At 39.0% G+C, this 23763-nt stretch overlaps 1 protein-coding gene across 2 annotated transcripts; it reads right to left on the bottom strand.

Moving 5' to 3' along the window:
- Positions 1-1966: 1966 nt before the first annotated feature.
- prim2 (DNA primase subunit 2) lies at positions 1967-23723 on the bottom strand. Of its 2 annotated transcripts, none has more exons than XM_054600315.1 (15): positions 23565-23723; positions 22832-22877; positions 22468-22617; positions 22216-22328; positions 21271-21365; positions 21056-21176; positions 20169-20264; positions 18432-18569; positions 15127-15194; positions 13622-13694; positions 13142-13327; positions 5645-5771; positions 5336-5418; positions 3879-3947; positions 1967-2856 (listed from the first exon to the last, which is right to left on the bottom strand). In XM_054600315.1, exons 3-15 carry the CDS (start codon positions 22610-22612, stop codon positions 2623-2625), a joined length of 1548 nt encoding a protein of 515 aa, XP_054456290.1. In that variant the 5' UTR covers positions 22613-22617; positions 22832-22877; positions 23565-23723; the 3' UTR covers positions 1967-2622. The 2 variants fall into 2 exon arrangements, with proteins under 2 accessions (XP_054456290.1, XP_054456292.1); XM_054600317.1 differs by lacking the exon at positions 23565-23723 and adding an exon at positions 23459-23545.
- Between the last annotated feature and the right edge of the window lie 40 nt (positions 23724-23763).

Genomic DNA, 23763 nt, shown 5'->3' with positions numbered 1-23763 from the left:
TTATTCTGTACAACAGCGCCCTCTGGTGGGTCTTTCTTCCGCATAAAAAACTCTACCCTTCGGTGGTCACAGTTTTGCTTTTGGAGGTTGAAATTTAGGCATGGAGGTCAAGTGTGTGGGTGAGAAGATGTATGTGTTTACGCGGGGTGGGATTCTTTGCATCTGATGGCACAACAGCACAGAGCTAGCGTAACAGCAAACTGCCCGTTTACTGTTGGCCGCCGCCATATTGTTTCCAGGTTTCAAGCCGGTAGACAACTGTCAAACATCAACACGTCTTTTATATGCTGTGCCGTGGGATGTGACAATTAAAAATGAGACCTCAATATTTTATTGTTTGGACTAACTTTCCCCAAAAAAGGAAACTGAAGTGAGAAAGGGTTTGCAGCAATTAAGAGGGTTAAACGGAATAATAGAATTTCGCCAGCTAATGTTAGCTAACCTAAGTGCTAGCCTGCTAAATCAGTCAGTCAATTTGCCGCTTCAATCACATGTAGGACGCTTTCTAAAGAATAATCCAGTCAGAGTGAATCCTGATTCATTTGACACGATTTCTAAACAAGCAACCATAGTAGTTTACTAATTTAATCCGGAGTGGTGCAAACAAACAACTCCAGCACCATGCAACAAGCTAAATGAGCGTGCAACAAAGTCTCTAAAACACACTCAGTGGTCTAGCAGCATTGTATACAGCCATAACCATAAATAATGTCTTAACAATGCTGTTCTTCTTTCAGGGGAATATCGACGTTTCTATAAACTACTCCAGTGTCTGGATCGTTTCTGAGTTGATTGCAGCTGTCTGTTCCATTTGCATGGATGTGTGTTTGCAGTCTGCCTTCCTCCAGCATCCAACAGCCTAACCTCAACCTTCCGGTTGAAGACAGTCCATGTCTCCATCTTGAGGATGAATCGTACTGCACTCATCTTAAAGGCACTGGCCTGATTTTTCATTTTACCAAGGTGATCAAACGTTTGCAAGATTGTGTGTGTTTAAATACACGCATGGATGCAGCTATCACAAATTCACACTTCGTTCTGTAACTTTCCCCTATTATATATGAAATTTTGCTTTCTTTGTTTTATATTTGAATTGATATCAAACATCCATGGATGTAATGCAAATACACCTTAGGAGGGTATGTTTGCAGAGGTTACCAGCTTCTGATTGCAACACATTCACGAAGCTTCACTCCAGCTACAAGGCACATCTCTCCATACAGATGCTCCCTGTACGTCAGCTCCCACACGAGGCTCATGGAACATGTCGTAGTTGGGCCTTGGATTAAATGTCTTGCTCTTTGGATAATGCACCTACCCAAGAACACCCCTCACCCATGTAATGAGCCCTGGAAGAAAACAAATCGCTCTACGAAAAGTAAGCAAGTTGATGACTAATGATGTAAATCCATTCAGAGGAGATAAACACCATCCTAGTCAACTGCCTGCCCACAGTCTAAGAAAGCGCCAGCTTTGTCAAACGTAGTCATGCACAACCAAATATTAAACATCAAGGGTGTCTTGCTGACAGCAGCCTGGCTGCACACTGTTATCCAGTTGCCTTATTATACTGGATAAATCCTCCATGTCAAGCACCATGCCTGGATTTTAAGACCTAATTTAATTCCAGCTATGTGCAGCTCCGGTGCTGGCCGTGTGTTTGTGCTCTGACGTTACAAGCGTGAGACAGTGATGAACCATGGTGCGAGTGTCACAAAGTCTTCAAACAGGATAGCCTGCAGAACAAATGTGCAGTTGGGATTTCTTTTTTTTTTTTTACATTCAGCAACCTCATGGAGATAAAATTTGATTTAAAATTCACCATCATTATATTACAGAAAGAGGTTTTCATTCATACTTTCAATATTTCCCTTGGTCGACTGGAAAACACATTAGTATTCATCTAATTCAGGGCTGCCTGTTCAGTGCCTTTAATTGGATCAGTTAAAAATACATATAGAAAGTGGAGATAAGAGTGCACAACTGTACCTCCTCAAGAGCAAAGATTAGAGGAGCAGCCTGTGACAGCCAACATTTTTCAGAAATGATTGCAGACAGAAGTTTGAGAGAAGGAGGAAATACCTCCTGACCATGTATGCTTTGAATAAATGGCATTGCGCACTATGAGGCAATATTCCAAGGCAGCATAATACAACTGTGGAAATAGTTTATTTTCATCCATACTCCTGCCAGCAAACACAATGACATTGTCTCTGAGACAGCTGGGTAATGATCTAGTCATCACAACCCACCAACAACCACATCCCTGCCAAAAACACTGTGCACTGAGACTGGATACAAGCCATGTGAGGGAAAAGAAAGAAGATAAAACAGGGACAACTTTTAACATTCTTCTTAATTAGAAAAATGAATGACGCTCTGTCACCGACGTAACCAATAATTTTAACGGAGAAAACTCCCATTAAGTCCAGTCAAAGTAAACTCAAAGTCTTCTATGTTGAGAAAAGACAAATTATGGAGAAATGACAATGAGTGATATGAAACTTTAATTCTTTACATGTCATGTACAGCGGCTTCTACTGATTCAGCTAAAGTTAGATTATGTACCATCCCTAACCTCCAGTCCTCATAGAAAAAAAAAACCAGAAAAAAAGAAAGAAATCAGGCATCTTGAAAGAAGGAGTCGAGTTCCTCCGTCATCTCAGCCAAACCCTCGGGGGCGTTTGCTGCTGCCTCTCGAGTTGCACTGGATCCTCTGTTGGCCGAATTTTCCTGCGACTTATGTGTAGTGTCCATCTCTCGCTTTATGTCCTTGCTTCCTCCTCCCAAAACTTTCTGACTCTCTATAAAGTACTGGTTGGGGTGATTGAGCGAGAAATTGGCGTCCTCAACCAGCTTAATGGAATAAATAAAACACAGGAGAGGAAAGACAAGAGAAAATAAGAATAACAGTGTTAGTTTTTACAGAAGAATCAGGTTGGCAGCATATTGATTGATTCAATGTTATGTCATCTTCTATGAGATGGTCATGTAAGATCTGCTTCATCAGGGACGATGTGGAATGGTTTGCTAATTTATTAACACTTTACTAATGTATTAACAATGATGAGGACAGCAGGCTTTCATGGGCAGAATTAGCTTTCTAATTCAGTGAAAGGATTAAATGCCCTTTCAGGAAAAAAAAAAAAAATGTAGTGAGGAGTGAAAAAAACCTATGAATCAATTAACAAGTTCAATCTCTTTCAAACACTCTTCCTGTGACATTTGCCACCATATTTGAGATTGATTGTGATTGATGTTTTCAAACCCATTAAATGTGAGTAAATGTTTTAAATGACTATGATGGATTTGTACAAAACGTAATCAGTATCCTCCATTTGCCAAATTAAGTTCGGTAAGAAAGACATTTCACTTTGCTGTTTCTACCTGTTGAACCACTAGAGTGATGAAAATAATATTCTACGCCATGGTGTTCCAAATGACTGGGTGTGTTTGGGTGCGAATTTAAATTAAACAATCCAACATTTGAAAACTGTCTGCCAAACTCAGCTGAATGTCATGCATTTAAAGTCACAAGCAAATATGCTTTTAGTTTAAGACCATGGTTCCATTTTTCAATTCCTGCTTCTCTAAAACGAGGACCTTGAGTGTGACTGAAAGGGAGGATGACTCAAGCATCCAAACTAAAACAGATTAAAATAAATTAGTGTCCACAGGGGACTAAATAGATCTAAATGCTATAATAAACCTTTAACAAATGAAGTGGCTATGACAGCCAGCTGATGATGGAGGTGATGACAGTTCTGGGTCTCTTTTCAGACTTTCTGCAGGGGATGTGAGGACCAAACCCCCCCGCCTCTGACACAGGTAGCTGTGTTACCCAGTTACACCCCGCTTCAAATTAAATCTGCACTTACATTGTGTGTCAGCTCAAAGTATTTCTGGCACGCCAGCTGAAAGTGCATCCCCTTAACCAGCTCCAGGATCTGCAACAAAAAAGGTAGAGGGTGGAAAAATTGAAGAAGCTGGCTTACAGGGGACTATTTTTATTCCACAAACTGTTAAATCTTAGATACTGACACAGAACATTTACAGACGATACCGTCAACATTTTGTGTTGTTGCAGCCCTGTATTCAAATTGTTTTACCTGGCTTTTGGTCAACTACATACCTACTAACATCCCTCATGAATCATAATGACAGCAGTGAATACATTCTTCAAGAGATCTTTGCAAATGCAATGAAAACAGATCACAGGCTTATTTAGGCTACTTTTAAATATTCATGCCCTGAATCAACTCTTCGGTAGAATCACCGTTGGCAACGATGGCTCCTTATCGTACATCTCAATTTTTGGGGATTTCCTATTTTTTCCTTTCTGGTTTTCTTAATCTCTGCAAAGCTGAAAAGCGAGGATGTTAGCAGATATTTTGAAGCCCGGGCTTTGGCTGGTTCTCATAAGACCTCTCACAATCTTGTACTAATAGCGCCGTAGTGTTAGCGACGGCATATTCAGGGTAACTCACCTGCTAAAATATCAATCCAAAGGTCTTCACACTCACTAAGAGACACTCATCTGTGGAATCTGCCTGTTTTTATAACCTATATTCCTGAAGGCTGCCTGCAGCGTGATACTGCTACAAGCATGCTCAACACCGTGGCTGGTTTTAGATCAGTGATGAGCAGTTCTTGAATTATGCCAAACGTTGCAGTTTTATTATTTTTGTTTAATAGAAAACCAGGAACATTTGCGAAAATGCACACACAACTCATAAAAAGGGCAAACACTAGCTGAGTTGTGACTTGAATTATTTTCTCTCCAATGCAAAAGGAGAAAAATATCACACTGGTGTGATACTTCACTTCACTAAGTACTTTCCCTCCAATTAGTGAGCTTTATTCTGGACTGGAAGGTTTTTAGGGGATTAGAGAAACAGCATGCCGTACATTCACAAGACACTTGATCATACTATAATAGTCTTGACTATGTTCACGTTCCAGCTATTTCAGAAATGAGCCACTACTGTGGAAAGATATCCTGTGAAAAACAGGATTGTAATAATTTTCCTACATGCATTTCTGTGAGTTGCCATGACATTTTCTACAGACATTCATGGATAAATCCTAATCGCTGTGTTGATCCTGATTTTTCATCTAGCCCAAAGTTCCACTTATCCTCTGATTTTTTTTTTACCGTTTCCCCACTTCCCAAGGGTCAGAAACTTGGAAATGCCTTATTATATAACTTTCTTATAAACATACATGTAAACAACAAGTTATATGCATATATATGTCCCCAGTTAGAAGCAGATAGTGGTGGCTAGAGGGCTCTTTGACCATTTGAGAGGCCCACCCTAGACAGGACGACACCCACCTGAGTGATCCCACTGGGAGACACTTTGTAGAACTGAAGCTTCTGCTTCAGCAGTTCTGGGTCACTGTGACGGAAAGGACAACCTACAAACATGAAAGGAAAATGTAATAAAATAAATGAATGTATCGATTAACAGTTAACATGGCACATTACTTGTTTCACTGATGATTTGGGAACGGAAATACTCGGCCATTAAAAATCTCTGCATTTAGAGTTTCCAAGCAAAGTACTTTAACTAAAAAGCCTGATAATGGCAGTTGAGTGGCTCATCACATGGGTAATGGCTTCTTCCAACAGCCATCAACTCACCATGATGGTCGCCTTGGCTGGGTGGGTTTGATAAAATCACCTTCATGCAACTGTAGGGGGTGTAGTCTGTTCGCTTGCCTTCTTTGCCAAACATGTGGCGGACGCTGTAGGCATATGCTTTGTCAAACTGCAGAGAGGAAGGGAGAGACGGAAGGGGAGAGGAGGCAAAGGCATTAGTGAGGATGAGAGTGTAAGAGGGACAAGGTTGGGGTGAAAAGAGACATCGTCATACATCATGTCAGATCTGACAGGGTGTTTTCCTCAATGAAATATAGAGCTATTAGAGGGAACCTGCTGTAGAGGTGTCGTCACACTCGAGATAGCTGAATTATGGATATTCTTTGCCCCTTAATTGCTTTTACCCCTTGTCCTGTAGAGTACTTTGATAAAATATGAAGAGTATGTTTTAAATTAAAATAAATACCTAGGACCTCCAAATACAATGTAGTAGTATTAACTGCGATAAGATAAGATAATCCTTTATTAGTCCCGCAGCGGGGAAATTTGCAGCGATGCGCCCACTACTCCTACCTCACTGTGTAGCACGTCAATATTTATTGTTCACGGACTCAACGTTTGAGGTATTTTATCAGAGTATCTACATTTTAAAACAACCTAATACAACTACTCAACATTTCAGAGGAAAGGGTTGAACAATTTACTCCCTAAATTTATTTGACAGCTATAGTTACTAGTTACAATAAAGTAATGTAAAGCTAAGGCCGCCTGCCACATTTAAGCCGCCTACGAGAGATTCACCAAAGATATTTTCCATTTAAATTTCTCTGGTGATTTCATTTAATTAACTGTCCGAGGCCCAAAGAGAACATTATCCAATATGTCTCAAGAAAGAAAAAGAGAACCAACTAACAAGATCTTATAGCTGGAAAAAAAAAAAAAAAAAAAAAAAGAGTGCTAAACATCTTCAAACCGCCATCTTCTGTCCAGGTTGTTCCAGAACAAAAATACCTTCATACTTTTTGATGGGGGTCATACTACAGAATCTTCACAGTGTAATTCGTTTATATGTACAGAGCTCGTGTTGATTTACAGGGACCCTGCCTCTAAAAATCAAACCGTAAAATACAAACAGTGTGCTCCGACAGTAGCAGAACACCATCACCATGACTGCTCCCATCATAACACGTAAATGTTGCAATAAAACCCTTGAACTTGCTAATGTGACAAGCTGCAGCGGCAATTCACAGATCTATAAAGTCATCTTGAAGTACAATAAATCAAATATTAATTATGTGAAGCGTCGGAGGATTCTAGAGGCTGTTTCCTGATTTAAGGCCCCCCCCTACTCTATTAAAATGATCCTGGAATTCCACTGGCAGTAAAGTGTGTTTAATATGTATTATGGGAAATAATTGGGACATAAAAAGATCCTGTGTGGTCTTAAAAGTGAGACTAAGAAATTATAAACTAAACTCGCACTTCCTCCATGGGACGCAGAGGTGGCCTGACTTTTTTCTTTTATGCTAAAAATGGAGATTAAAGACATAACTTCACAAGAACAGATTATTGACAAACTCTTTCTTAAATCCTGAGATTAACCAGAAATAGACGACATATATTTGCGGTATTTGCCATTTTCTTACGACATTTGATTTGTTCTTAAAATCGGTATTCAGATACAATGCAGCTTACAGTTTCTTCCCAACTTGTCCTATTTTTACTCACATTGAATGCAGCCCCTCTAAATATATTTTCCCCGTGTTCCTACACTTCAGCCCACACTTCAGATAATCCTGGATATACTCTAACACAGCTGACCTCCAAACTCAGAAAATCACAGTAGAGAGAGTCTGAACACAAGCACAAAGCTGCATTAAAGGAGCAGAGCCACCGCTCTTCTGGTGCACATGTTGGCTCATGAGGCTTCATCACTGTAACATCCCCCCACACTCGAGGACACATTCACAAAAACCTGAGGCGATGGAGACAGAGAAATAGGACACAATCAAAGGGATTACGTACGTGAGTGTGTGTGTGTGTGTGTGTGTGTGTGTGCATGTGTGTAAACTTGGCATGGCTTCTTAGGCTCAGTCGGTCCATAGTGACTGATGTGCCTGCAGCTCCAATTCCTCTTATATGTAGTACCGTTGAAATAAGTCACATTTTAATCTGCACTACAGGCTTTTTCAGAACCCAAAAAACAAAAAAAAAGGTGAGGGACTATAAAATACTGCAAGTGTGCTCAAGCTAAGAAGGTTGATGTTGCAAAAAGTTGACGAGGACGGCTTTATAAAAAGGTCATTTACACAAAACGCACAGGTACATTTTTTAAGTTAAAAGACAATGGAGTTAAATTAGAACTGCACAGTCCGTAAAAAACTGTGAACCTGCTGCAAACCCCAAGAGTTGCACTGTGTATCTCAGCCAGAGGTGGTATTGTGCACGCTGGCTCACTGGAACACTGTTCTGGTTTAGGGATAGTTCACACCACATGACTTTAGACCTGAATTTCCCCTCAAAACCTAAAATGGGTTTGACCAGAAAGTTGTGTAGTGTCAAAAGTACCATCTGACAGCTTCAAAGGACGTGTAATGTGAACTTTACTGAGACGCTTTAATAGAGCAGAGCCATTGGTAATGTAATCACTTACACCTGTGCCACGACATGTCAACATGTCTGCTGTTAAAGTAATTATGACCAAGACTAATGTGTAGGAATGTAGGGATTCGTATTTTGTACAGTTTAAAAAGAAACATGATAGTACTCTCTAGTGTCAAATACAGCAATACGGATCAGTCCGGATCTGACCTCAAATTTCAGCGTGAGCAGTTAAACTAAGTGCAATTCTCAAGACTTTTTATTTTCAACCATTTATACTAGAGAAGGTATTGGCAGATCAGATGTCAAGTTGCTGAAATATTAAAGCCGAAGTAGGAGTCCCAATGAGTCTAAATCTTAATGAAGGAATGATGGCATTATCTTGTTAACAGTGTTGTCTTGTACTTTATTGACTTTCTAAAAAAGGACAAAAGAACAATTAACTCCTTGAAACACAGAGTTGCCTCTGAAGTCAATAATTGGGATATATTTTTTATAAATGGTCAGAGGGAGCTAGGGGCTACTTTCATAATGCACTGAAAGTACCAGTAATAAAAAATTAAAAAACATGGTGTGTGTATATAAGTAACCAAACTTTAGAGCAGTTAATATAAAGTGTCATCTAATAAAAATCTTCCATTGTTAGAAAAGACCCCAGAGCAAAGCAAAGCTATAACATGAAAAATGGTGTCAGTTAATGGAAATTAATTAACCTGAAGTTAACATCTGTAAAACACGCAGTTCCAAAGCAGTCCCACCCCGAGGGCAATACAACACATGGAAATGTGGTTCAAATAGACACTCCTCTAAATGAATGGGCTAACTTCTGTCGCAAAACAAATGGATGGATCAAGTCCATTTCATCAATTTCCCCCCTAGTCTAATATTACATCGCCTCTTCCTCCAGGCCTCTCTCTCGGCATCGCTGCCTCCCATCTTTTTCCCCCTGTGCCTGTCACATACTAATGAGCAGGCTTTGTGCAGCATGCCACAAAGTGCAGTCCCCGCCTTAACACATGCATCACTGTGAGAGCTGCGACCTGTCAGCACCATTCTGCTGTGGAACAAGAGCTTGGGTTTTGTGCACAGCCCATCACGCTTTCTCAGGGAGCTTGTACATGGGAACCAAGCCACCTCAGAAATGGGGCACCAAAGAACATGAATTCAATGTACTGCAGTTGCCATGAGGCTACTTACTGGGGGGGCAACAGCAGATTCTAGGACTGGAGAGAATGAAGGCAGGACAGATGGACTCTGCTTTATTCGTCTAGAAATGTAATTTAACCCGGTGTCAGCAACAAAACTGCACAAAAGGGTGACGGGAAATCTTTAGATGGCTCAACTAAATGTCTGCACACAAAAATTCTCTTTTGGAGTTAAATCTTTAGAGAGTAAACAACTCAAAAAGAACTGCCCTGGTGTCAAACATATTCTGCTGCAGTGCAAAAACCATTTCAAAGAGCTCCACAAAATGACTGGTGATATTTTTGTTTACTTTTCATCTCGGATTCATAATGCAACCTTGTTAGTTCTCAGGATAGTTTCCCCCAGTCTTAAATACAAGTGGTCATTGCAATGAATAGGTAAATCAGCAGGACACTCATTTTTACAATGAAACAGTATTTTTAGAGGCAGGGCCCCTGTCTGTTTGAATGCTTGCACATGAGCTCCGTTCACTGTGAAGATTGGGTAGAACAACCCCCATCTAAAAGTATGAAGGTTTTTGGGTGTTGGAACAACCTGGACAGAAGACATTGAGGTTAAATATAGTTCATACAGTTCACTTGTTTACTCCTTGACTTTGCTTTTTTTGCGATCATATAAAATGTTTTTTTCCAGTTCAAATACATTTTTGAAATTTGTTTCTATTCGAACCAGGTTCACTGAGGATTTTGGGAATGCTTAACCTCTTTGTCACTCACATTAGTTATGATACATTTCTGTATAGCAAACTCTGCCTTTTTTTTGCATACAAATTTGCATATTTCCCCCCTTCTCTCTACAAAATTGTAGAGAGAAGGGCTAAGAGATCTGAAAAGCCTTACAAGTGACAACATATCTGATTTCCGAACAGCTAAATACATGAAGAACTCTCTGTATCTTTGTGCATCAGAGTCTGGTCAGAATTCTTTCATGTGTCTACTTATTACATCTGAAACTGTGGCACCAGCAGGAAACAGAGGCTGAAGCTCTCCCACCAATATGCCAGGACACTTTGTCTGGCTGATGCAACACATGTCGCCGGACTGGAAAGAGTGCAGACCGCCCGGAGTGAAATGGCAGCCATGTGATCTACTACTACTACAAATTATTATCTAAAAGACAACATGGCTCGGGGATCAAGGCCCACCACACGAAACACTGTGCCAGATTACTGCACTGGGTGTCTATTTAACTCACAATTAAATGGTTTCTTGGCACTCACCTTGCACCCTGTTAATACTGCATCTTTTGATGAGCACCCAAAAAAGCAACACACTGTGTGTGTGAGATTAAGCCTTGTTTATCAGTGCAGGTCAGATGGAAAGTCAGATTGACAATATTTATAGATTATTTTCAAATGTAAGTTTAAAAAATGTAAATTATTATAAAAACAGCTCAGGTCATTAGACAAGACTGAGCTGGTTTGATATCTACATGTCAAGTGATCCTAGCTGGGGCTTGGCAGGAAAAGTCTAACGGGGTGGACATATAATACTTAGATACTCAAAATTTTGTAACACATATAGATCATTTCCCAATTTTAAAACGTAAACAGTCCAAATGTGTCACAGTTTATTTCCTCTTGCAGTGCAAGAAATAAATAAAAGAAGGAAAGGTTCCTACGTCACTGAACTCACATTGAAGCCAAGCCGGCGGTATTCCACATCATTTGATTGTAATAGAGCATCTTTGTTATTAATAACTAACCAACCAGCAAACCGTTATTGATATTTAATAATATTCAGGAGGGCTAACAATAGAAAGCTTTCTCGTTTATTGTCAGGAGTTGGCGCTAATTTGCCAAATTTGATAAAGTTATGCCTCCATAAATCTAGACTTTTATACCGGCAGTTGTTACTCTGTTCGTCAATGAACCAAGTCAGCATTTAGACTTTGTTTGGTTTACGTTAGCCAGTCATATCGCTGTTAAAACGTCCGACATTTATTTGGATATAAAGCGATCCTGGTGAAGGTGTAAAAGAAACAGACGGAGCTGCAGTGTTGATGACATTTTACAGCCTCTCCATCTTGATAGCTTAGACTTATGTGTATGTTAGCAAATTAAGATCCTGAATGGTTTGACTGATTAGGGCTGAAACTAATGATTATTTTCATTATTGATTGATCTACCAATTCTTTTTTAAATTAGCAGATTGGTCCCAAAAATGTGTAAAAAAAACTGTTACACAGTTGCTAGTCAAAATAAATAAATTGTAACTTTAAGATGATTTTCTTTTTTAAATACTGTTTTTACTTCTGTAAACTATAAACCCCGGCGCAGAATGGAATTCACTCACTTGAATTGAAAGTTAATTTTGTTGTTTCAGGAATTTCAGAGCGCATCTCCTAAGAGACATAATATCTCAACAAGGAATTGGCTGCACAGAGGATGGAGCACAAATACTCAAAAACCACAGTGAAATTTGAATCTTCCATATCTCACTTAGATAAGGCCAGCCAAGGCATTCAGGGTCCTTACAGTCTATAGAGTATACTGTAAAGCCATATCTGTGAAAGCAAATTGATACAACCCGAGCAATTATCTATGGAACAGGCAGTTCTTTTCTTGAGTACATGGTTCACAACTGTTAAATAAATGGTGCAGTCAAGGCTCGTTTAAAATACAAATAATAAATATATATATAAAAAAACTATTTAAAGGATTACAACAATACACAGGATGAAATTCTATATGTTCCATCAGGTGGAGTTTCCTGTCACTTTTGTCTCCTTCACTTAAAGAAAAGTGATTCTCTTCATGCAAAACAAAATGTAATGTCTTTACTGTTCCTTCCTCTTCTATTGAGAGACACGATATCTGAAACCACAAGCACTTAAGTCTTCATTATCCTCAACGAAGTACTGAGTGCATGTCAATATTGCTAGAAGGGAAATTTATTTTTTAAAAGCAGCTTTGATTGGTTCACTTCATCACGAATGAAACAGCACCACCCATTTAAGTGTTGAATCTGGAGAAGAAAGGGTGTCCTACATTCCACTCATCTGGTGTTCAAGGATACATTTTAAAAAAGCTTTTAAAAACAAAAAAACTCAATTTTATCAGGTTGTATAAAATTTAAAAAAAGCTTTCAAAAACAAAATAGCCTTTAAAACAAAAATATTTGGTAATTATTTAATGTTATTTTGAAAATAATGTTGTATAAAGTCATGCGTATAATCTAAAATACCTATCTAAAAACAGTCACAATAACATGTAGGTTATTGCAAAAATATTCCCGCAGAAGAACATTTGGAACTTTTTAAATAAGTACATATCCTGCCATGAGCAAGGTCACAGCGAGCACCAAGGTCACGGCCCCGGGAAGCTGCACAGTCCGGAGGAGGGATGCTGTGAAGCTGACACGGCCGGGGCCCCAAGCCACTTTTACTTCTACTCTCCAAGTCGAACTAAAGCTGCTGGCTGTGCACCACTCTACTGGAAATACGCCCGGAGCTAGATGAATAGATGAATAGATGGATAGATGGATAGCCAGCCAGCCCATTGAGAAGCATAAAAATATTTTCAGTTTATTATGAAACTACGGCGCGGTAAAATATACTTTAACGGGCCACCACAGTCTCTGCAATAAATGGGAAACGCTGCCCTTGCTAGCTGTTGATTCAAAGTTTCAGTGGCATTTGGGTGAACAGGGAAGCCCTTAAATTTAACAGCAAGTTCAGCGGTCAAAAGTAATAACTTAAAACATATTAGAGCATTCATGTCGTCAGCATTACCTTGTCCGCATCCACTTTGCCTCTTGTGAACTCTGACCTCCAGAACTGCAGTGCTTGCTCCAGGGAGAGGCCGATACCTTTGAGGAAGAGGCCGTACTGCATGCGACCACCGTGGCGAAGGTGGTGGTTCTCTCTGAGGGTCTGGTGGAGCTGCCTCATACAGAGCGGGAAGGACTTTCCTGAAAGCTGGAGGCAGACAACGATTCATGAATTACATGCAGATATGGACTACTGTAATCCATCTGTACATGTGAATATCTATTCTTATACTTTATTTCATATCTTCTTTTTCTATGGGGAACATGTGACATACTGTGAGCTGATTGGTTGACACTAAAGTGGCACTAAATATACTTAATGTTCATTGGCCAGCAGAATAACTATACAAACCTTATTATACACTTTTACACCACCCACTCCCCAGGCAAAAATGGCAAATCCGACTTGACATTTCAGGAGTAGATGGTCAATGAAACTTACTGAATCAATTTGTTCCAAGGAGATTTTCCCAACATTCTTCTGGATGCTGTAATCCTGTCCCACATAGGCATGACTAAAACAAGAACACATATTTAAAAAATATCAGGACTATTGACAAATAACATCATTTTGGAAGCTATCAGGGCTGCCATGAAATCTGATTATATATTTGTTTACTCAACGTAATCAAGTCTTTTGTTGGAAAATAACACCTGACACTGTAGAGTGGACACAATCATTTATTCAAAAGTAAATAGAAAACATCCCCTGTAACCTCTTCAAATAAATGTTTAACTGCTTCGCTTCCATCAATAGATTTTTTCAAATGGATGACTTTGGCAGCCCATTGAGTCCTGCATGGCGGTGCTTTACGTCACATTGTGCTCCCCCCAACAAAGAGATCAGCGGCCTGCCCACTAATCTCAAAAACCCGCCACCTAATCCGGATCAACAATCAGGCAACATGACTTCTTTCGGCCTTATATTCATATTCTTACTTTTATCTACAGTATGATAAACACTCTCATTGTGTTCTGAGCTGCTCTCCTTTGCCTTTGAATCTGGACTTAACACTGTTGCCAGTAAGTCACTATTTAATGCAAACTTGAGTGTTTTTGCTAAACAGAAACTCTGGCATCTTTTAGCCTGGACCCTATATATCCATGTTTTTGTGTCTAGTGGGGACTATACCTCTTAAATCATTCCAGTATTGAGCGAGGACGCTGCAGACAGTGAGTGGCAGTTCTATCGTTTGATCAAACTTCATAACTACGGACCTTTTAATTCAGTAGTTAGTAAGTTTGATTGGTTCAATTTAAAATATTGCAATTGAGGACTGATGAAAGAAGGTGCCGTCTTAGTGAAGTACTTAAATGATGCAACAAGCTTCTGAGGCTTATATTGCATTTTGGCTGAATCCTAACCCTCCATCACACCATTCCTGTCTTAGGAAAACAAATGTCCACTTGACATGTTCTGATCCCATTTGATCACAGTACGACTTTAAGTAGGTATCCAAATACTATTGAATGTGGCTTACGCGGGGGTGTATACTGAGCTCTATTTAAAATCAATTATTTACCATGAAAACGCTACTTTGCATAAGACTATTATAAAATGAATTAAGTAATCTATCTCAAAAATCTCCCCCTACTGGGGGAAAGCATGGCCCCAACACTAAACAGCCAATACAGAGATTCAGTATAGTGCAGGAGAAGTTGTAGGAAAAACAATGTACATGTTGCAAAGTCTTATTATTTCAAATCAGAGTAACTGTATCAACATGAACAGATGATGCTGCACACGTAGCCAGGCAACACAAATGCCCACAACATCTGTGCTTTACTACAAGGACAGATTGGGTTTACTCAGACCAGACACAAGCTGCCGTTCTTTCGTGCCAAAGATCAAGCATGTTAAATCTCTCTCTCTTTTTTTTTTTTTTTTTTTTTTAAACGGAGTCCTGGCAAAGTGGCAACAAAGTTATTAATCCTGCTGCAGCTTACCTGAGGTGGTTAAGTAGCGGTTGTAGCCGTTCATCAGAATGCACTGCTGGTAGCGAGCGGGCTGTCAACTGCAGAGGAGAAGGACGTCATCACATGAGTAATGGTAAATAGTGCTCGTCAAAGGACTAGAACTGTCCCACATTGCAGGGTAAGTGCAAAGATTAATTACTTAACAGAACAAATTGTGATTAAAACACAAGACCACAGCTTAGTAACTTCATTTACTAATTTGTCAAAGTTAATTTGAAGAATTAGTACCTAAACCTTATGTATTTCATGTTACTGAATGTTTAACAGTGGTACCAGCTTGGTGGGTGAGGGCCTTTTAAAGGAATAATGTTAAAATTCCCTTAGCTTTAAAAAAAGGCTACCATTTTCCATCCTTAAACATAGCATACACCCTCCTGCTCCTGATGTTTGGTTTTCTCTGTCTCAGTCTGAACACAGTGAAGTTCAGTCCTATGTGAACTTTTCAGCTGAGAGTCTGGCTGTATGTACATCCCTCCCAAACGAATATATGCTTTACTTTGTTTAATTGCTTTATGAACACGACTCCAATCAGCAAACAAGCACAAGTCCACAGTCCAAACCATTTCAAGGACTCAATTACCCCAAAAAAACGGCTTCACATCCACTATATTTCTGTTGTTCTCTGCTAAAATGAACAGCCAACCGATAACTGGAGTGATATGGAGAAGCAGCTTTCAATTTCATGCCTTTTTAATGACATTTCCTGCGCTGTCCCCTCGTCGTCCCCAGTGGTGGTAAATAGCCATTATAGTAACACACAAACGGTCACGATGGCACAGTTACAAGCAAAATTGTTTTGGAGCATTATTCCATTCCAACAGTTAGTGGTCCGGATAATTACCAGGAAATGGGAGAATGGCAGAACTGGACGAAGTTGATCTTTTCATTTGTTTTTCCTTTTTGTAATTTGGAGAAGATGGTCCCGCTGTCTGTCCCGTGATGGAGGACATGTGTTAAAGCAAATCAAGTGCATGTTGCCCACTATGCCAACATTAGCACAGAGGCAATGACTTTCTATACTACACCGAGGACAACACACAATCAAGTATCCAATCTTGATTTGGACACTAGACTGGATTCTACAGCCAATGTAGTTTTCAGAGTAGAGTCCTTTGGGGATCCTTCAACTAACTTGCACACAATCAACTGTTTACGGTTTGTGTGAAGTTAAAAGCACATAATCAGAGCAGCAGGTCAAGGTTCGGTGCCAAAGTTACTCTGTATTCATTTTGAGATTGGTAAGCTTCATAAAAACTACTCTCAGAAATCACTATTATGTAATTCTATTAATCAAGTTTGCCAGTAGTGTGTTTTAGAAAAGTGCTCCAATTTGCCAATAGGCATTTCAGATCACTGGCTAAACAGAGCGCACTCTTTGTCACGAACAAAGGCAACACACTGATTGAAATTGACTACACCGTTAAATACAAAGGGTCAAACAACAACAAAACAAAACCGCCGAACAAAAATGCTCCTTTGTTCAAACTGCCAAATCATTTTCTGAGAACAAAGCAATGAACTGCCAGTTCTAAGGTAGACTCAAACCGCTGCTTTGGAAAGGCACTGGGACTAGTGTCTCTTTATTTTGACAAGGGGATGCATTACATACATTAGAAACATTGTCACCATCACATAGTTTGTCCACTTGAGAGCACGTACAAGTCAGAATAAAAAAACTAATCTATGGTTTCTGGGTCAAGTCCGTTTGTATGTTTGTGTTATTTGTTTATGTTGGGAAAAAAGGATGGAATGATCTATTCTGTGACACATACATGACCGGTGCAGAAGTAATAGCATCTGATACATATTAGTTTGAAATATAAAAAATAGGTCTACTTTAGACAAACTCGACTAAAGATTTGCAGTGGGGGGGGGATCAGGTCTAATAAATACGGTTGTGTAACAACCAAAAACTCTGAGTCCATTTTCAGCATAAGGTGGACGCCATTGTGCAAACACTGATCCCTTATGTTGATTCGATATTTTTCCCACTATATAATTATAGTATTTAATCATAAATAAGTAGTTTCATGAATGCGGTTCTCTTCAGAGACCCATGTATGCTTCATATCTCTAATCTTGATGGTGAAGACAACACAGATCAGATTGAGTAAAAACCTGATCCTCCCTTTGCCACTATTATACCTACTATGTTTCACAATAACAATCGGAATGCTTACATGATTACTTAAGGCACAGCATTCAAAGGTAATGCTGGCTGATAACACATTCAATCTACATAATGTATGTAAATTAGAAAGGTTGAGATTCGAATGAGAACATTAATGTTTTACAAGACTTTATATTGCCATGTTTTATCATTTCTTCTGTGGCTGTGAGTTGCCTATATTGTAGATTTCTAGTCTATTCATAAACCATTTAGTGTCACTGCTTATGGTTGCCTGGCCACGATGTAGCTGAGTCTTGGTTGTCTCCTCACATGGATCATAAAAAATGCCTCTGGACCTCCAAACACCCTGTGCATTGTCCCTCAGGGCATTCAATGCAATGCACTAACATGCTGCTACTGTGCCTTCACAGACCCCCTTCCAAAGCCTTTCAAAAAAAGCATCATGCCCGCAGGGATAATGAGCACTTTCATACCAGCTGTCCCCATGTCACACGGGTGCAAACTTATTCCCCCCATTTGAACCCTGCATCTCTCCAGTTTCCCCTCAAGGCGCTGAAGGCAACAACCACGGTTCGAGAGAGAGAGAGAGAGAGATCGAGATAGATATAGAGAGATCGATAGATCGATAGATAGATCGATCGATCCTTTCTTCGATATACTTGGTCCGCTCTGAGGTTTTCTGTCATCCTTAATGGGTTAAAGCAGGTACAGTAATTTAAATGATATGGTGGTTTTCATTATCCACTTAATACTTATTCATAACTTTTGTCTTGTTTGGTATGATTCTATTGTGAGCTAAAATACAAAATGAAAGATTTTTTTCTTAAACTTCACGATTATGAAATAATTTGTTTACAAAATGATAACAAGTCCATTTGACCTTGTTCTGCAGCTGATAGATAGATAGATAGATAGATAGATAGATAGATAGATAGATAGAAACAATTTTCTTGGCACACTTTTTCCAGTACCAATTGAGGCTCAATTAAACGCCACAGCATACCTGAGTATTGTTGCTGACCATGTCCATCCCTTAATGACCAGTGTACCCATCATCTCATTTTCTAATAGAGTGGTGAAATATAACATTCTGTAATATCATAATTAATTCTTTCCCAAACAGTGAAGAGCTTTAAACACTTACTGCAAGAGCTTTAGATAGCCTTGTGCGGAAATCGTTGAGTACAATGGTGACAATGTCCTGGTGAGGGATGTACACGTAGCCCCCTGCCAGGTACACTTTCCTTGTTCGCACTAGATCCAGGGCATCTTGAAAGGGGACCTTTAAAATAAAAACAAAAGAACATTTTGAATAATTCTTTCATTCAAAAGATGTACATGTCAATATTTAGTTTGAATGCATGGTGAAAGTCCGGATGCTGAGGCCAGCACTTTGCTCTTAGTTATTTGGCTGCAATAGGAGGATTTACACTTATTATCGTGGTCTTCAATAAAGGGAGTGTGATGATTTACATGCTCTTCAACAAATAAGAATGTCAGCAAAAAGTCTAAAATGTAAATTCGAAGTCAAGTAGCAGGCTATCATATTTTCACGTCTCCTATTTTATTTTGTGAATAGACAGCTGTAGACTTAATCCATTTAACTGTAAAATGATATAAAAGGTGATCTCAGCCAATGATTTAAGACAGGCTGTCCATTTTTACTGACTTAAGAAATTTCTTCATAAACATTCAGTGACTCAACAACAGTATGTCCAAATATTTCTTTAGAAGTGAAGGCAAGATACTCTGAAGCAGAATGTAAATTCTACATCTGGGAGAACATGATTCTCTACTAAGTTGATTTAAACTGCCTCATGGATCAATATTTGCCCATTTATTTTATATAATAAGATAAGATGTTCTGCCTGCATTTGACAAAATATTGGCCTCAGAGGTACAAGTGCTGAAGAAAGATAAAACAACTAAGTTGCTAAATCAGTGTTTTCACTATGTGGAAGTCACTACAATCCACATCTGTGGAGTTACAACACTTCATTTCTTGCCAGAAGGATTAAAGTGTTGCTGTAAATTCTACCCATCGTATCTGACACCAAGTCACATTGTAGAAGACTGTGAGAGAACTGTGTGTGATCTGAGATGTTACATGTAGTGACAGTTGATACCTTCAAGACATCTCTGAATGGGACCCTAAATAAATAGACCCAAGTTATCATTTAGTTTGTTATACATTGGTTTGAATTTGCCTTAAAAAGGACAACTCCATAGATTTAGCATTTTAAAATGCAACTCAAAACTCAGTAAACACCACAACTTTAAAACTAAACAACTTCTGTTTAGAACGCAGTCTTTCTGTTAAAAATATAAAGTCTCAAGTCTGATAACATCAGGGTTATTTTTTCAATATTTTGAGTGCTTCATTCAAGGTTTACACAGAACCCCTCATAAAGATGACGTTGTCTTCAAGTGTAAAACTGTTGGAAGGCCCCTTTAACATGAAAAGCAACTGTAAAGAATAACTTTGTCACACTGAGCATTAACAACCCAAATCAAATTACATAAAAAGTAGCCTAGCAATGGATTCATGTGTGAAACACTGGAGCTTTTCATAGTAAATTAAGGAAACTCTTTGAATATAATTAAAGTTGGAAGGGTGATTTTTCTTTTTACACAATGACATTTTCTGCAAGTCTCTTAAGATATTAATGTTAAAAATGTAATTTATTAAAGTTCTGCCAATTGAAATACAAACCATTTACTTCAAAGAACTATGTCTAGATGGCTTTGTTCTGTATACACCATGCGAGAACTAAAGGAATATAAATTGTTAAATAATATTGTATATAAAAATGTGTTTTGTCAGGGCATGAGCGATCAACATTCTTAGTTGTTTTGTTTGAGAGAGAGATGAGTAACTCACTTTGTAGAAGTCCTGATTCTCCACAGTGACCCCACTGACGGCGTAACTGGAGCTGACAAGTTTATCCTGCAGAGTGATCTTCTCCCCGGGACCAATCTGAAAAGTTATTGATGAAAATGATGAATTTCAGTGAAGAGCTGCACAAGCATCACTGTGCCAGTGTGAATACAGTGAAGGCTGAGGCTCATGGAAACAAAACATCATTTATCAGATATACGTGACTTCTTCCTCCTTGCTTGACACTTAATATGTTGATGGATTATAAATGAGGTTTTTATTTTATTTCACCTTTAAATGTTCATCTCTATTTTAGAGAACCCCCCTCAGTGCTTTCCTTAAGTGGGTCTAAAGACTCACTTAAAAGTAAAATAGAAACCAAACACACTTATTATTCACATTTGATTAGGATTACACTGACTGTTAAGAAATAGCATTTATGTACATTTATCACTTCTGAAATCTCATCTGTTCACAAATTTTAAAAAAATGCCACAAATCTATAGAGCACAAAAAAACTCTTTCAATATTTAAACTTTGAAATCACCATTCAAGGAAACCCTTAAGATTCATGTGTCTTGTTAAAGCGATCAAACAGCCCCATCTAGTGAAAATACAATTGAACACAAATGTTACTTTCCCTTTTCTTAGTTAGTTTTGTTTATTTTTTGAAGGTTTGTATAGAAATACATATTTTACAAACGCTTTCAGATAGTGCTGTTCAGATCAGTCAACAAGCCCTTACATTCACAGATGTGGACAGATGTAAATCAATAAAAGCAACAGAGGGGACAGTAATATTGTAGTTTTTAAGCAAGAATGAACCTTTAGAGTTTAAGTACATCCAATAAGCAAATAGGCTTTCAAAATATATAAACAGACATACTTACAGTGTCATATTTTAGATTATTTCTGTGAAGAAATTCAAGCTTTTGGCTTGCAGACATGCTATTGAAGCGGCAGCGAAAAAGATCAACTTCCTGTTGTATAAACCACCGTCTCAGATCCTCCCTTTACAATTCGATTGGAAATAAACATATAGTCAGTTGCATTACTTTTTTTAAATCACATTTTATTTGACAACAAACATTCTAGAGAAACTTACGTTTGGCAGTAGGCAAGTCTGAGAATAAAGTGGGAGATATGATCCTTTCTTCGTTTCTCATATTCACTTGGTCCGCTCTGAGGTTTTCTGTCATCCTTAATGGGTTAAAGCAGGTACAGTAATTTAAATGATATGGTGGTTTTCATTATCCACTTAACTACTTATTCATAACTTTTGTCTTGTTTGGTATGATTCTAGTTGTGAGCTAAAACACAAAATGAAAGATTTTTTTCTTAAACTTCACGATTATGAAATAATTTGTTTACAAAATGCTAACAAGTCCATTTGACCTTGTTCTGCAGCTGTACTACAGAATCAATCCAAGCCATAAGCTATTCAACTGTATGGTCATTTTGGAGGCCGCAGTTTGTAGTGCTGTTGAACTCTATTGTGTTTTACTGACAGGAGTTTCTGTTAATTAGCCTAAACAAGATGGTCAAAATAATGGAAATACATGCCTGTCTAACAGTACAGAACAGTTGTATTAGTCTGCATTGCTTTTGGCTTAGTGTACCCAATAAACTGGCATCTGATCGCAACCACAAACACAATGAGTACAGTGTGCAGCACTAACTGCCTACATACACTATATGATGGATCATTTCAGAGTGATACATGATGAGATGTTGCCAATCCTGCATGCAGGGTTCAAAAGTAACTTTTTTTTGTCCAAATGGTAAGTGCATGTACAATTATGGTAGCCACTCAATAGACTGCCATTGTTTTTTGGCTGGTGAGTGAAGCAAATTTACCAGACACTTGTGCTTTTTAGCAGCATTTGGCTGATGCCAATTTGAGCCCTGCCTGCATGCTTACTGTGAAAGTAAAGACTTTACTGTCGTGAAGAAATCCCTTTGTGATAAAGCTTTAAGGCTCATGACAGATAGTAAATGTAGCAGTGGTAAGTCGTAAAACTCTGATGTGTGTAATGCTAAACATACTCACTTTGTCTGGTCTGAGAACAAAGTTCAGGGCTTTCAACTCAGAATTCAGTTTATTTGAATACGGATCTGACAGCTTCACGTAGCTCACGCCCAAATTCTCAACGGTCTTCAACACTGCGGTGGCATTAAAAGAAGACATTGTCAATATCAGGCCTTTTTTAGAAACACATTTCACAAAAGCAGAGAAAACACCGCTTACAGAAAATGTCATAGCTCAAAATATAGTTTAACGAGTATGAGACGCAGGTCTTACATTTCAGTCGATCCACGGCAAATGATTCAAATTCACTGAGAGAGACGTTTTCCAGAGGAGGGTCCCCGTAGAACTGCAGAGGTTGTCCATAGAGCTCCGCCTGAGAGTCGGTGATGAACTTCCTTCTTCTGCTAGGAAACTGCATGGTTCCTGATGGTAAGAGAAAACAAGAATGTTTTAAATAGAATACAGTTTTCCACTAGTAGTCAGCAAGCTGGCATGTTTGCTGTAACTACAATTTTTAGAGAACGCACACACAGAACAGGCCAGTGTGAGCTTCGATAAAAGGTCATGAGCATGAAATAAGTGGTGCAACTTGTGATTTATTTCTGTTTTTGACAGGTTTCAGCCATCATGTCTTCACCTGGGTGCTGGTGTATCGGTTTATGAAGTGACGTCTGTGGTTGCAGCTGTTGAAAATAGGGAGAAGAATAAATGAAAATGATATATTGGAGACTTGATACATAAAAGGTACCCCTGTCAACGATTGGCAATCCATTGACCCTATTTGGTCTGACAAATCAAAAGGACCCTGTTTACAAAAACAGAATCGTTCAATGAGTCCCTAACCTCTGATACTAACAGTGCAGAAGTGGCACCACACACAATGTGTCTGAAGCTGCTTCCATACACCACACAACATCTGGCAAGTGATGCAACAGTGAGCCCAACAGGAAGAGATAAGATAAGATAATCCTTTCTTATCTTATCTCTTCCTGTTGGGCTCACTGTTGCATCACTTGCCAACTGCATTGACACCTGCTCGCTATTTACCCTATTGAAATGGGTCCAGCACTCCTGATAATATAAGAGGAATCAATTTCCCCTAAAACAGCTATATAATAGTTGCGAGACTGCACTTAGCCTGTAACAGAGAGCGTTTAGCTCGAGCATCCAGCCTGTATCTGGCTGCATCCTTCGCGCTAAGCTAACAGCTAACAGTCAACAACAGAGACCTCAAACATAGAATAGTCACGTTTTTACAAACTACCTCGGGAAAAGGGTTGAGGACAACTTCTAAAACAACCTCAGCAACGTATCACACGACATACGACACGTATCGGAACAACCTTTCCATTATTTATTGTCCTTATTACCGGATAATCGATGGGGTTGCTTCTTCTCGACCCAATCCCGCCAAACACAGCGGGCTGTTCGACTGACGCGGGTAAACGATGACGACATCAGACAAGTCAGGAAGTGAAGCGCCGTCGTCCTGTGGGAGCGCTCGTTTAGTCGTTCCGCCAGAGCCGTCCCTTCGCCCCGGCAATGGTGATTTCTATTAGAAGACAAAAC

This window comes from Anoplopoma fimbria, chromosome 6 (genome assembly GCF_027596085.1).
Source record: "Anoplopoma fimbria isolate UVic2021 breed Golden Eagle Sablefish chromosome 6, Afim_UVic_2022, whole genome shotgun sequence".
Lineage (NCBI taxonomy): Eukaryota > Metazoa > Chordata > Actinopteri > Perciformes > Anoplopomatidae > Anoplopoma > Anoplopoma fimbria.
This window is presented reverse-complemented; position numbering and strand designations above follow the sequence as displayed.

What these genes read in the sequence shown, in the direction of transcription:
- prim2 (XM_054600315.1), bottom strand. Translation starts at nt 22,612, where the DNA reads ATGCAGTTTCCTAGCAGAAGAAGGAAGTTCATCACCGACTCTCAGGCG. An exon ending in CCGCTACTTAACCACCTCAG is followed by an intron (nt 13,695 to 15,126) that starts GTAAGCTGCAGC and finishes TTCTTGTTTTAG; the next exon opens with TCATGCCTATGTGGGACAGG. An exon ending in CCTTGGAACAAATTGATTCA is followed by an intron (nt 13,328 to 13,621) that starts GTAAGTTTCATT and finishes GTCTGCCTCCAG; the next exon opens with CTTTCAGGAAAGTCCTTCCC.